This window comes from Ambystoma mexicanum, chromosome 1p (genome assembly GCF_040938575.1).
Source record: "Ambystoma mexicanum isolate Mex_15411 chromosome 1p, UKY_AmexF1_1, whole genome shotgun sequence".
Lineage (NCBI taxonomy): Eukaryota > Metazoa > Chordata > Amphibia > Caudata > Ambystomatidae > Ambystoma > Ambystoma mexicanum.
Window position 1 is genome coordinate 1,457,065,900 of NC_090921.1, and position 15,011 is coordinate 1,457,080,910.

Genomic DNA, 15,011 nt, shown 5'->3' on the forward strand with positions numbered 1-15,011 from the left:
GACAAGAATAGGGACAACACAGAGTACAATAGTGGTAAAGGGGAGAGTGCAGTAGTAGCAGGAGGTCAGAGACAGCAATACTTCACTGGAGGACTGGAAAGAAAGACTAGAGAGGAAAGGTAAGGAAGGCAGCCCTGGAAAGAAACATTTCAGAAGGGGTGGTTAGGAATAGACTCCAATTCCTAAAGGCCACCAGGTCTAGAGAGACCTCTGGGCCTGCAGGACCCTAAGAGAAGGTAGAGTAGGAGAACTCCCAAACACATGTATGCCAGAGAGCTGTGGGACCGCGGCAGAGGACTATTTGGGGGACAATGAGCGTGCCGGAAGAGAAAGCCACCCTCCTTATGGATTCAAAAGGAATACTGTCCCCTTGTGAGACTTGTGTAAAATGCCCTGGTTTAGACACTGGACATTGTTGTGTAGATACCCATTTTGCGTAAGATAAGGCATGTTCTTTTGGATACTTTGGTTAGGAAATTCTGTGGCCCAAATCCACACTTTAGTGGCAGAGTTTGTATTATTCATCCCTTTACTTTGAGTCACCTCATCCCGACACTGATCGAATTTAGTTGGGTCACTGTTATCCTGACACTTAGTATTCGATTAGAGAGACATTACAGGAGGACTAAGATGGGCATTCTTCCTCTTGGGAGCTCCAGAGTAGCTGCACTGTCCGAGATATCCAAGTGGTCTCACCTGGCTATCGGAATCTTACCTTTTGATGGGCATCAGAACATTTTCCTAACCCACCTTCCCAGCTCAACCTCAGCGGTCTAATGAGGTGCCTCAAGGCCTACGAGTAGGCTACAGCACTGCTGAAATGTAAGCAAGGTACGTGGTTGTTCATAGCATCGAGGAATCCCCATGCAGCCATTTAGGCAGAATAAGGAGTAAGCGTGGGTGTGCTAGGCGAGTCCCAGGGGGAACTATTCCTCTTGGAGCTCCACTACAGCTGTACCGTTCCGGATATCTGAGCTGTCTCAGCTGGCTGTCGGAATGTTAACGTTTGTTGGTAAAAGCCAAAACCAGTGCATAAGAGGGGCCGGAACATTGTGAGAACCATTAATAATAGAAGAGGCACTGTTCCCCTTGGATCCACTGTGATCTGCAAGAAATCCAAGAAGCGGAAGGCCTGGAGGGTGTCGGGCATGGGTGAAATGTCAGTAGTGGTTGGTGATTGCACAGCGGTGGATCTATGAGATGAGGGCAAGTGGTGACAGTGGTGCAGCAAGGACCGCTGTATGTGGGAGTGCTACCTAGAGCTGCAACTGGGAGGCTTTGTTCCTCCCAGGACCACTGGGAGGAACCTAGACATTAAAAGGTGGTGGCTGAGACATGGGAGACTGGAATAAGCCTTGCAGCAAGTGAACCCTTTCATCATATGAAGCTCCCTCCACTGATTTACTGAGTCTTTTTCCTCCTTGAGGGGAGAGGTAAGGGGATTAGAGTCTGAACATAGTGATGGCCCCTAAAATAACCGCAACGGAAACTTCCACTTTGATTTATTTTTGCCTAGGAAGAGAGTGGCTGCATGGCACAGAAGATCCATATTTTAAGATGGATGTCTTGAAATCAAATTTACATTCGTGGAATATGCTCTAGGGTACGTACTTAACATTGAAAACGGAAACCTCAGAGGCTCAGATGAAAGTGTCTGTCACTGGTGGAAGGAGCAATGACAACACTGGAGAGTCCAAGACTCTCCCAATGAATTTCAACCATGTGCAGCTCAGAACATTGTTGAGGCGGAGCTCTGCATTGAGCATTTTGTTGGTAAAATGAGGGTAGCCAACAAATGATTCTGGGCTTCCTGTCCCAGGCAGGTGAGTGATCTCTTCCCATGTTTACTAGGACAATTACAAGAGATTCCTCTGACCCCTCACACCTTCATTGGTAATTTACAGTGCTTACAGGTTATCGGTATGTCATGGGCTGTTGCAAAATGGAACAAGGCACTGTCGAGGGCTGTAGAATACCAGATATGTAGAAGCTCAGAGGCAAGAGCAGTTTTAGAAATTACAGGTGACCTAATTAAGAAGTCGATCAGACTAGAAAACTTGGTTAAGCAGGGCAAATCCTTCACATTTACAGAGGCGAGGGCAGCTAATGATTTCTTTTTATTTTGGAAGGGTTAGGGGAAAATGTAGGTTAAGGATTCATAGTGTTTTTGTTGTGGGGTCTCCGTTCTGCTCCTGTATTCTTTTGTTTATGCCACTGTGTTGGAAGAGGAACCCTATAGAAAAAGGTCACTGGGCATCACTCGCCTTTTGGGGGGGGTTGTTAGCATTTGGCATTATGCAACCGAGGGTGCTCATCTATTTGTCTGTTTCCTTTCTCCACCATGGACATCCCACACGTGTGGGAAGGGGTCATAGTGCACAAAATATCGGTGGTCTTTTTGAGGAATCGTACATTTTAAAACAGCTCTGGAATTAACACTTTTTTGTTTTGCGGGAAATGATGTACTGTGGATATCTTTAGTGTCTCCTTTTGTTCTGCCGCTTTTGCTTGCGATTCTTGAAAAAACGAAATTGAAAAGGTTTAGCAAGATGGGTTAGGGTGCATTGCAAGGAAAAGCGGCACAGACGCATCCATGTTCAGTGTTCACTCAGCAAGAGAATCTATGGCCAATGAAGTGTTTTCTGTCAGAGCAAGGCTCGTAGAGATCATGAAGACAGCAGACTTGTCGGGTGAATTTGATTGAGAACGTTTATTTTAAACTGATGAATGAGATTGGTGGCAAGTAACCTTTGAAAAAACAGGAAAGGAAGCTTCCATTCTTGTTTTATCAACGTGCTGGAAAGTCCTTATTCTATCAAAGACAAAGAAGAATACGATCCCATCCTAGTATTTTAAAGGTCTATTTTCTGCATCTTTGCTTGTATACCATTTAAGTTTCTCCCAATCTCATGAGTGAGCTGCAGCCTGGATCATCTCCCACCAGAAATGTCATAGGTTACTGTTTGGGACCTTGCTTTCGATTAGGGGGTAAGAGTAAAGAAATGCCTTTACATTGAAGGACTCTGAAGCCTTGCTTTCCACTGCACAGGTGGACAGATGTCTGCTGCCCCTTGCTCTGTGGGAGAATGTGCGTTGGAATGGTCGACCCATAGCATCTTCAAGGCTGCCTAACTTAATTTAAGTTCATTTGTTGAGCACCCACACCATGAGTAGGAGAACGTGAAAACAAGGAATGCGTCGAGAGAAAGGAATGTATAAGAGGTAAGTCAGGGCGGGTTCACAGTGGTCTAGGAGCCAAAAGTGCATTGAAATAGAAGGGTCGGCATTGTCCTGATATTTCTTGGTCAAGATGAAAAGGAGGGACCGTGAATTCAAGAACGAGAAGCCAAAAATGCTTGCTCCTTGACATTTCAAGCAGATATGCTCTATCGGGTTTAGCACAATGATGTTCAGTTCATAACGTGAGGTGCCAAAATAGATATGTGCGAGTGCAGGCATTGCGCCAGAAACCACCATATTGGTTTCTTCTTAGCCTTCTTACTAAATGGAAACTTTCCATTTTAAGTAGATGTGCACCCTCCTATATTGGTCCAACAAACGTGCCAATGCATTAGCTCCCTCCACATAAATTAATGTAAATGAAATCATAGCCTCACCCAAATACCTTTTTGCATTGCTCTATGAAGAGCATATTTTAAGTATGAGTGGAAGAGTGGAATGTAGTGGTACGAAAGCACGAAGCAAAAAACTAAAATCCACTGCTGCCAGTTTTACAACCGTTATCCGATAATTACTGTTTTATTAAGGAAACCTACTTTTGTATTTGCGATTCCAAGCAAAGGCTCAGAATAATGCCACAGAGTTACTAGAACGATACAGAGTAGTCAGTTTTTATAATATAGGCCAATAGATACCAATAAACCAAAATACCAATATGCATTTCCGCATTCCAATATTGTTAGGTCGTATATGCTGTTCAAATTTAATAAATGTGATACGAGGGAAATTGTTGGCGCCAAACTTGGTATTGCAAGAAATGTAAGAATGTAGACTATGTGGAACCGCAAACATTGAAACTGCTAAACATCTGCTACGCTATTTTGAAAGCCTTATTAAGTTGCGATATCTATACTTGAAACGAAACAACAACTTTCGCTCCCTAGATCAGATTGAAATGACATGGCAGTTTTTGCTAGAAGTTAATGACATTAATCTGATTTTTCATATGATGACATTTTATGAGTTAATTTTAATGATCTTAAAAAATGTGTCTTCAGGTATTTTAGCTGTTTAAGTGAGATTTTGGTATTGTTTTTAGTGATTGATGTATGTAACTTAATATGATGTATATCTTTGTAATATGTAAAGCCAGATTTGGCTAAATGCATATTTAATTAGAAATACAGATGTTACCAAAAGAAAAAAGATGCGTCTGTCACTTTCTGGCTTGAAAGTGTGGGGATTTTGACAGAGTGGCTATTTACCAAACTGCAGGAATAATGCCTAGCTTTGGCCACAAAAAACTAAACAACCAGTTAGGCAGCCATTGGCGTGATTGCCTTGCACAAATAAATTGAAGATGTTCAGGGTTCATGAGAAAACCTACAATAGCCCTCTAAACCCTGCTTACCACCAACACCACTCGTACAGAGAAGACATACAATGCGTAATTGCCAGGATATTTTATCTGAAGCTATAGAAAGAAAATGTTTGATTACGAGTACTATGCCAAAATAAAGTGGGGGGGGGGGGCACCGAGGGTTTCACTGAACAAAGGAGCAAAGGAATGCATGGATGTTTTCAAACTATTCTGCATGGCCCAAATGTAATTTAACTGCACCTTTTGGGTGTGGATGAGATCGGTCACCATGTTTGTGTGAAGTTACCCATTACAGTCTACAGGGAAGGTCCAACACTCACTTGGTTTGTAATGAAGCACGCCCAAAGCCACATTATAGATCCACACTCCCTGTCCCACCTTGGCAGTCTGTGTAGAATTGAGAGGGGCACGACAGGAAGTCAGGCAGATGACACCTTCCTGGCCAAGTAAAACTTTCTTTCCAGCTGTTCAGTATGAAAGAGTGGAGCTCAGCACGTTAGGCAATCGCTCAGAAGTAGAGTTATGCTAGCTTTTTGGCACGAGCCCTGCCTGGCTCACCCATCTTTATTCAGCATCCCAAACATTTCTTGCAAGGAACATACCTAAAGCACAGTCGACTACAAATGAGAAAACGTTAAACCACAGAGGACTGCAAGTAAGAAGATCTGCATCTCTGCATTGCATGGATGGCAAAACTTGAACAAATATGCCAAGCTGATCAGTAGGAAGACAGACACGTCAGTATCTTTATTGCACAATCATTCGATCTGAAATCTCAGCTGGCATTTCAAAATGCAATGAAGAGGGTTAGCAGCACCCACTGGCGAGGTGAGGGAGTATCTGAAACCTCCTACAAAAGCAGACCCCTGCCTCATCCTTCCTCTCTAGAATGTATGTAGAGCTGCACTTAACAGAATGTTAAGGTGTGAGGTATGGGGTGCTGTTAAATAGCAACTCAAGGAAGGGGGATTGAGTGTTCCCTAGCATTCTGAATACGCACAGAAGGCATTGTCGTTCACAGAACAGCCACAAAACGCAGGCTTTTGGGAGTATCCTGGTGTGTGACATGCTAGCAGGTGCTGTTAACATCAAATTTAAAACCGCTCAACACCACCCAGAATGTCTGTTCACATTGCATGCCTGGAAAATCTGTAGGTACTCTCCATCTCTTTCTGTGGGATGATCATACATCAAGGGTGTGCGCTACCAGAATTGCCCATTGCCAAAGATCGAATGTAGCGTTCCCTACACAGATTGGTCAGGAGGTTGCAATTTTTAGTGGATTCATGTGCTTCCCTTTTATGTGCTTTGGTGGCTGGATGTAGAAAACTACTTTCACTATTCTTAATAACACTTTGGTGTTCTTAGCAGGGATGCCTCCACTCACACTTTGGATAAATCTAAAGCTACTCCAGCATGGAGAATAGTTTAAATCAATAAAAGATCTAGAACTTGTGATGGAAATTATCTGAGCAAATTTAAACCACTAGAGTTACCTCTGGGCTGCAGGGCTGTGCTTTTATACATTTCCAGGGCTGCCACATATAGGACCAAACTTTCTACAAAAATTCACAGCTCAAATCAAATGTAGCCAATCATCTGCAGTGAACTTCCACACAAAGTCCCCTCTGCACGGGGCATCAAGAAACTATAGGTGCATTCAGCCGCTTTGGAACATGATGTAGCATTAGTATTGGATAACAACGAGCAAAAGGCCCACATCTGGATGCACCTCCTTCACTAAAGGGGTGCTAGTGAACAAAACAGGTCATAGAAATGCTTGAGTGAAAGCTTCCGACCCCTGGGAATACATGGAGGCATCAGTTCCATTATTTCTGAGCTTGCTTATCCCGATTAAAAGGAAAAGATTGACCATAAACATGTTCTGGTCCATATGCAACTCTGTGCTATCCTGGTCTTGCTAAATGTAGAATTCTCCATTCCCTCTTGAGTAGGTTGGGCAGGTTGCATGTGCATCTATGAAAGATACAAAGCAGAAACATCCATGTTACAGAAAAGCATGTGGTTGCTTTTTCTCAGCATGTATAATACTTACTTGATGCCTACACTGACTCAAAGAAAAATTATTTAAGACAAATGCGAGAGGCCAAGGAAAATTAACAGGAGGGTTCCCAAATGCAGGTAAGCCTTAATGGTGTCGCCCCCTGCTTTTGAAGGTACTCTTGAGTGGCTAATCTTCCTTTGCATTCTTTGTCCTCTCAGACATCCTGACCCATCACCCTTGGGTCAGAGTTTTCACCTTAAAAGAACAGCACTGTGAACAGAGGTGTTGATCATGGGCAGAGGGCTGATGGCACATACTCATCATGGAATGTCACAACCTGGCACCCTGTGAACAAACTGAGAATCTGAAACAGCATTTTCTTCATATCTAAATCCGAAAGTTCAGGCTGGAAAGGCAAACAAATTTGAAAAAATAATGATGAGTTCTGAATACTTATGACCTACAGCTCAGAAATGCAATATCTGCTTTCATCAGCCCATCAGCCCCTGCACAATGGAAGAAAACTGAAGATTGGGGGGGGGGCAGGGGATTATCTACCTTCCTGGTAGGCCGATGGGCACGGCAAGGATTGATGGACTACATAAAGCTGAGCAAGGTGCAAAAGAGCCTCTTTCAAAGCAAGAAATATGGGTGCAGAAGACAATATCCTTCACCCAGGAGTAGGCAAGGAGCACTAATACAGTATTCATTTAAGTTACAAGGTGGTCCTGAAGGAAAAGCAATGGCTGCCGTCAAGATGGGGTGGGGCAGGGGGGAAGCCAAAGGCCCTGACAGTGCCAGCACTGTGGTTGTCTTGTGAAAGATGGGATATAGACCAACACAGCACTCTACATTTAGCAAGAGAAGGGTCGGAAAACTGGTCATGAGCATAGCAAAGGATACATGGTCACTTGTAATACATCTTTAGTTCTATGTAAACAAAACGTGAAGCTTTTTTCATCACATAAACCACTGTGTGCTTTCAGTTATTGGGAACAAAACGGGGGCATTACCAAAACATGAGTCAAATTTGCACTGTGTAAATCAGTGCTGGCAATGCAGCTGACCATAAGAGTTAGGAACACTGAATAACCTTCATGGGGTGAACAATCATTTTACATAAGTACAACAAAGGAAACCTTTCGAAGTACTTACTACAAGAACAAAATGCTAACAGTGCTGAAGGCATGAGGTTTCTTAGGTTTGGCGGTTAAGTCCATTTTGGGGGAGATTTCAGACAGTACTACTGATGCTAACCAATTTCCGACTTTGAAGACACCATTTCAGGACCAGTCAGAAGATAGCAGAAGACACACGCATGCCAATTTCAAGGGAGCTGAAACTCTTAATTTTTACTGTTTTGCTTCAGTTATTAATGGAGAAGAAAATAATACTTGAATAGCGAAAAGGTGTTCATGAACACGTAGATAATGTTATGCCTTGATCCGAGTAAAATCATGCTCCATTTTCAGAGCGATCAATAGAAAATAAAATATCACATTAGTTTAAGTAGATTTGTGGTCGCAGCAACTGTAAACTGTCTGAAAAAATGTTTCTCTATGAACTACAAAGAACTTTTCTTATTAATCTAATTTTCATGTTGCATTTCAGTTTTCGGTGGCTTAATACCACCACATTTCTGCTAAATAAATAACATACTGCTCTCTTTAAAAGTAAAAGGTGTTAAGTCAGTGAAAATCTACCTTATACAGTTGGATGATGAACGTGGGCCCCCAATTCGTACTTTCAGCACGAGGAGGCGACTATCTCACTTTTCTAACCAAGTAACTATTTAAAACCAGCAGCCAACTGCCAATAGGACCATCAGAACATGACTTCTATAGACACATTGCTGCCCTTATATATCGAGGTTAAGGTCCCTTTGTGCATAACATATCTAAGGAGAACAAGACCTACACAAAATGAAAATCTAGTGCTGATTGCAGCTCACCGATTGTTTCAGATCCACTTCCAAGGCTCAGATCTGTCACACGTGCTGGAAGTCGTGACTGAAGAGTATTGACATTTTTAAAAAGTGCACTTCGAGTACAGAATGCTCTAAGGTTGGCTGACAAAGCGAACAATAAACATGGTAAGAATACAAATGATTGAAGGGTTAACTGACACCAAGGATTGCATTTTCAAATGAATTCTGGTTGAGCAGTATGGGTCCTAGGTGCAATTGCCAAAAATGTTTTGATACTTTATGATCAAAAGCACTACTGGTTACCGATACTGGCTCTTCTCTTCCAGTCCGTAGTGTGGTGTATGAATTAGTAGGAATGCATTACGCTGAACATCATGCCCATAGGCATCCCAAGGTATCCTGATGTGAATAAGCATGTATCTCTAATGTTTAAGGAAGTTCAAGAACGCAAGGGGAGAACTACATTTTGTCAGATAGCTTGGTTTCTGAATTGGGCTACAATGGCCCTTCCTAGACTCCCTGTTAACCACAGTATTGTAAAGTCAAGCCATCTGATTTGTGGCGTGGTCTGCTCCCCCAGCAATGCTAAGTGTCCCAGAACTACTTTGCAGGGCTGGAAGTTTCAGACTACGGTGGCTTATGTGAGCATGTACCATGTGTGTGACTATTAGCCCAACGATTGTTTCTCCAATAAAAACATATGTCAACAGTCTCAATTTGATACAAATGATAAGCAGTGAGAATAGAACTAAATGCACCATATTCCATTTCTCACTTAACAGCAGATCAGCGGTGTCCTCTAGTATCTCAAAGAGGGTAATTGCATACAACATGTTTGTGTATTAAAGCGATCCACATTAATATACTGCATAGTTTACCATGCCTAATAATATCCCATATGGGAAAATGCACTTCTATGTTACACAGCTCCCTAAATACTTTGCATAATATCTATGCACACTCGCCAGTCCCAGATGAGCCATTGGAACATGTGCAGAGCACTGTGGCTGAAGGAAATGTCTTGTTCATATCATTCTAGCCAGCACCCTAGCCACACCCACCACCCACAAAAAACAGCTCAAGGATTTCAGCAATGAATGAGATGAGCTTTTGCATACCCAAGCACAGGAAATAAGATACATGTCCCACTGTAATGTCGATCGTCGCCTCCCCGAGGGGAAGCAATTTTGAGGTCTGCAATCTAGGATGCTTGCCATCTCCAAGCTCCCCGCCTACAAGGCTTCTCATGGAAATGGGACACGGATGCTGAACTGTCCTTGTTGGAGTTGCAGACGGAAAAGTTTGCAGTTTGCAATGCGTAATGCTGCACAGCCAGTGCGCCGCATGTCGGTCTTCAATAATGGTTTGGTGTGATTCCAAGCTCCAGTGCTTCTTTTAAACTCCCTGACGTAGTCATAATTTGTACCTTCAAATCAAAAAAACATTAACCACATTAAAACACAAAATATGTATAATCTCTAAAGGCACAGTTGGGTATTCCATGCTGCAATTAAATAAATTACATTACTGGCATCTTCCAAAAAGGAATTTGAGCATGATGAAAAACGGGAATTGTTACAGAAATCTCGTTTATTAGGACGATTCTCAGCCCAAGGATCATTTCTGATTACAGATCCAGGTACAGTATATATCCATTAGTAGAGTGCAGTTTGTATTTGTATTTTATTTATTTGTATAGTGCGCCTGGCCCAAAGGCATCTGGGTGCATATGGGATACATTACTCACCGTAATCGTATTTCTGATGCTTGTATCTGCTTAGATTCACATGCTGTGCATAGGCCGACATCTAGTGGAAGCTGCGGAGTATTACAGTTTGTTTTTCGAAACTCGAAAATGGGCGTCGACACAGGCGTGCCAGTAATACTATCCCTAGTGTGACGTCCACTGTACCCAAGATCCCTCACGTGTCTAGGATCCTCAGATTGTATTTTTTCTGACATGAGGAAGCATGAGGAGTAGCGTGAGTACAGATAATCCAAGCAGATAGACAGAAAGGTAAGACTACAAGCAATCATGCGCCTTCTCTCGGAGGGGAGGAAGGGTGGGTCGCATGTGAATCTAAGCAGATACAAGCATCAGAAATACGATTACGGTGAGTAATGTATCCCTTCTGAGGCTTGTGGAATCTGCTTAGATCACATGCTGTGCATAGATTAGCGAGCAGTACCAGAAGGAGGTGGGATGTGAGAAGGGTCATGAGCAAACAGGTGTCTTAGAACCGCTTGTCCCACTTGTGTATCTGTCTTGGAATGAGTGTCAATGCAGTAATGCTGAGTAAAAGTGTGAATAGAGCTCCAAGTAGCTGCTTTGCAAATGGTGTCGAGGGGAACATTTGCAATGAAAGCCAGAGTGGCCCCAATGCCTCTAGTAGAATGGGCCCTTGGCGTAAAAGGCAGAGTTTTTTCTGAAAGAGAGTAACACAGCTGTATACAGTTGATAATCCACTTCGAGATTGCGCCTTTAGAGACGCGATCCCCTTCTCTGCCTGTAGCTACGGAGACAAACAGTTGATCTGTTTTCCTTAGCGGTCTGGTTTTATTTACATAGTAGAGGACCGCCCTACGCACATCAAGGGTGTGTAGTTTCACCTCAGCTGAGCTTTGTGGGTTCTGGAAGAAAGCCGGAAGCTCGATGGACTGGTTTACATGGAACTTAGATATAAATTTAGGTGAGAACCTAGGGTGTGTGCGTAAAACCAGTTTGTCTTTGTGGATAGTAAAGAAAGGATCCTGCACTGACAGAGCCTGAATTTCACTGACCCTTCTTATAGAGGTAATGGCTACTAAGAAGGCCGTTTTATAAGTCAGGTGTTTGAGACTACTTTTATGCATGGGTTCGAAAGGGGGGCCCATGAGCTTAGCTAGCACCACATTGAGGTCCCATCCTGGCGGTGGGTTCGAAATAGGAGGGTGAAGTCTCTTTACTCCTTCCATGAAGGCTTTAACTACTGGTACTTTCCACCACGATACTTTGTTATGGGATTACAACGTTGGAAGGAGTGCAATCAACTGGGTTGATTTGTTTATTCTGGCACCAAATAACGAATCTCTTCCACTTGTCAAAGTAACAGTGCCTTGTGTTTGGTTTCCTGGATTCTTTTAGGATGTCCATACACCTCTGTGGTAAATTGAGATGGCCAAACTCTATGACCTCAGGAGCCATGCTGCCAGGTTCATTGAGTTGGGTTCCTGGTGCACTGTTTGACCTTGTTGCTGGGACAGTAGGTTGTACCAGGCTGGGAGTTTGATGGGCTCGCACACCGCCATCCTGCGTAGGTGTGGAAACCATGGTTGTCTCGCCCACATGGGAGCAACTAGGATGAGCGTCATCGATTCCTTGTTCATCTTGTACACCACCTTCCTGATGAGAGGGGTTGGTGGAAAAGCGTACGCAAACATCCCTGACCAGTTCATCCACAGGGCGTTCCCTTGGGAGTCTGGCTGGGGGAACCTGGATGCAAATCCTGGGCATTGTTTGTTTTCGCTTGTGGCGAATAGGTCTATAGTGGGGAAACCCCACCGAGAGAAGAGATCTTCTACGATATCTCTGTGAAGGACCCATTCGTGTTCTTCTGGGAGGGAGTCTCTGCTTAGGGCATCCGCTAGGGAATTGAGCTCCCCTGGAACATGTTGTGATGACAGGAAGATGTTCCGTCTGAGTGCCCATATCCAGATTTTCTGGGCAAGCTTGGACAGATTTGGCGAACGAGTACCTCCTTGTTTGTTCAGATAGAACATGGCTGTCGTGCTGTCCGTCCGGATCTGCACCGACAAGTTTAGCAGATGGGGCTCGAACGCCCGAAGCGCTCGGAATACTGCCAGAAGCTCTAGCAGATTGATGTGGTTCTTGGCTACTGAGTGAGACCAGAGACCCTGAGCTGTGTGGTGGAGATGGTGAGCTCCCCACCCAGTCAGGCATGCATCTGTAGTCACCACTGCCTGTACTTCTGGATCGTAAAAGGGTTTTCCCCTTGCGAGATTCTCTCTTGTCCACCAGTGTAAGCTCTGTACGAGTGTTGGCGAAACGACCACTAGATCGTCCCACTGACCACTTGCCTGAGACCACTGTTTCGCCAACCATTCCTGCATGGGACGCATGCGCAGACGCGCGTGGGGGACCAGGTAAATGCATGACGCCATCATGCCCAGTAACCGCATTGCTTTGCGTACCGTTATTTGTTGACCTGACTGATAATGTGGAATTTGCAGTAGTATATTCCGAATTCTCTCTTCCGAAGGGAAGGTCAACCCTTTCTGAGTATCTAGGATTGCTCCTAGGAACTGTTTTGAGGTGCTTGGCACTAGACTGGACTTCTTTTCGTTGATAGAGAAGCCTAATTCGTGGAGGAGGTCGATAGTCCTCTGAATGTTTGACCTGCAAATTCCTGGGGTTTCCCCCGTTATGAGCCAGTCGTCCAGATAAGGGTACACTGGGATTGCCTCCCTGCGTAGGTGTGCAGCTGCCACCGCCAGTACCTTGGTGAATACCCTTGGTGCTGAAGCTATCCCGAAGGGCAGTACCTTGAATTGGTAGTGGCGACTGTCCACCTTGAAGCGCAAGTATTTTCTGTGCGCTGGGAGCATGGAAATATGAAAATAAGCATCTTTCATATCCAAGGTTGCCATGTAATCCCCCTTTTTTAGGAGGGGGATTACCTCTTGTAGCGTGGTCATACGGAATTTTTGGGGCTTGACATACTTGTTGGCAGGCCGTAAGTCCAATACTGGGCGCATTGTCAGATCTTTCTTTGGCACAAGGAAGTAAGTTGAATAGATACCCTTGTTTACCTGGTGTCCTGGGACGAGTTCTATCGCGTCCTTTTCTAGCAGAATGGCGATCTCCTCGAGAAGGATCTTCTTATGTTCTAAGGAGTGTATTCTTTGTCGTGGAGGGTGGTTCCGGGGACGCTGCAGTAATTCTATACAATATCCTGTGGACACTGTTGACAGCACCCATCTGTCTGAGGTGATCCCTTCCCAAGCCTGGGTGAAGTTGGAAATGCGTCCCCCTACTGGGGTTGCGTGAGAAGGGACCCTGAACTGAGCGTCACTGCTTTGGTGGAGGCGTGTCACCTCCCTTGTTGGGGCTGCCTCTGCCTCTTCCACGACCTCTCTTGTTACCCCTGCCGAAACTTTGGGTAGACTGCTGGTTGTTGTTCCATTGTGTACCCTGTCCTTGGGCATAGTTGCCTCTGTGAATTTTGGCCGCGTGGGCGACCAAAATTACTGTTCCCCCTCTGGTTAGGGGGTTTGTTGGTAAGCTGGCCAAGGGATTTGAGAGTCTCGTATTCGTCCTTGGCATTCTTAAGTGCGTCTTCGACCGCTTTCCCAAACAATAGATCGGGTTCCACCGGTTTGTCTATTAATGAAGCCTGGGTTTCTGTTTTGAACCCCGACTGCCGTAACCACGCATGTCTCTTGATAACAGTGCCTTCTGCTATCAATCTTCCTGCGTTGTCCGCGGCGTCGAAAGTTGCTTTTAATATGCAACCAGACACGGCTCTCCCTTCTGCCGAGATCCGAGCCAACTGGCCCTTTAACGGTTCAGGAGCAGAGGCTATGAGCGCCGCGACCTCTTCCCATTGATGGCAGTTGTAACTTGCCAACAGGGTGGTGGAGTTTGCAATCCTTGCTTGGTAGGCGGACGTTGAGGCTACCTTCCTGCCAAACCCGTGGTTTTTTGCTCTCCTTGTCGGGAGGAGCTTCTGACGACGATAAGGGTGTCCCAGCCCTCTTCCGAGTGTTGGTAACCACTAGGGAGTCTGGTTTGAGATGTCCTCTTATATAAAGAGGGTCAGACTGGGCTGCCCGAAAAAGTTTTTCGACTCTGGGGTTGACGGCTCTGGTGAGGTTAGGATTCACCAGGGATGGATCTATTCTACGTTGGATGGATTTAAGGATAGGGATGGTCTGAGCGACCGGCCTCCTCTCTCCCACCAACTCTTCTGCGAAGTCCCTTTCCTCCTGTACACCGTGGGTGTCGATGTGAAAATGTTCTGCTGCGCGAGCGAGAACTTCATTAAGGAGGGGCTGGTTATCAACTGGCGAGTCGGTAACTGGGGCTTCGCTTTCTACCGGGGAATCTACTCTGTAAATTTCCTGCTCATCTTCTATCTCCTCCAGGTCCTCATCATCCGCATAGTATTCAGTTCCGGTTTGTTCCTCCATAATTTCAAACCCCTGGTGTGGAGTAGAGTATGGAGTAGAGTAAGGCTGCACCTCGAAGGGTTCAGGTCTTTCGAACCGGGCCTTTTTACTTAGGGGGATAGGATCAGAGGAGCCTGAGGGTGTGGCCCCTTGAGGGTCATACGAAAGGAAATGTTCTGGGTTTTTTTCATAAAAATCAGCTAAGGAAGACATCCTTGACATGACCCTGTCTATGTCTTCACTGGACCATTCTTTGGAACAGGGTATGACTTTAGTAGTGACTTTAGTAGGCAACTTAGGGGACTCAAGGGTACCCTTGCTGGATGTTGATGTCCCAGTAGATTTGTGTT

At 44.8% G+C, this 15,011-nt stretch overlaps 1 protein-coding gene across 1 annotated transcript in view; it reads right to left on the reverse strand.

Moving 5' to 3' along the window:
* Nucleotides 1-7,891: 7,891 nt before the first annotated feature.
* Nucleotides 7,892-15,011, reverse strand: part of GAN (gigaxonin) — a 654,734-nt gene continuing 647,614 nt past the window's right edge. The window contains exon 11 of the mRNA XM_069607099.1: nucleotides 7,892-9,919. Coding sequence (XP_069463200.1) covers nucleotides 9,738-9,919 — 182 coding nt within the window. The 3' untranslated portion in view covers nucleotides 7,892-9,737. The remainder of the gene's footprint in view (nucleotides 9,920-15,011) is intronic.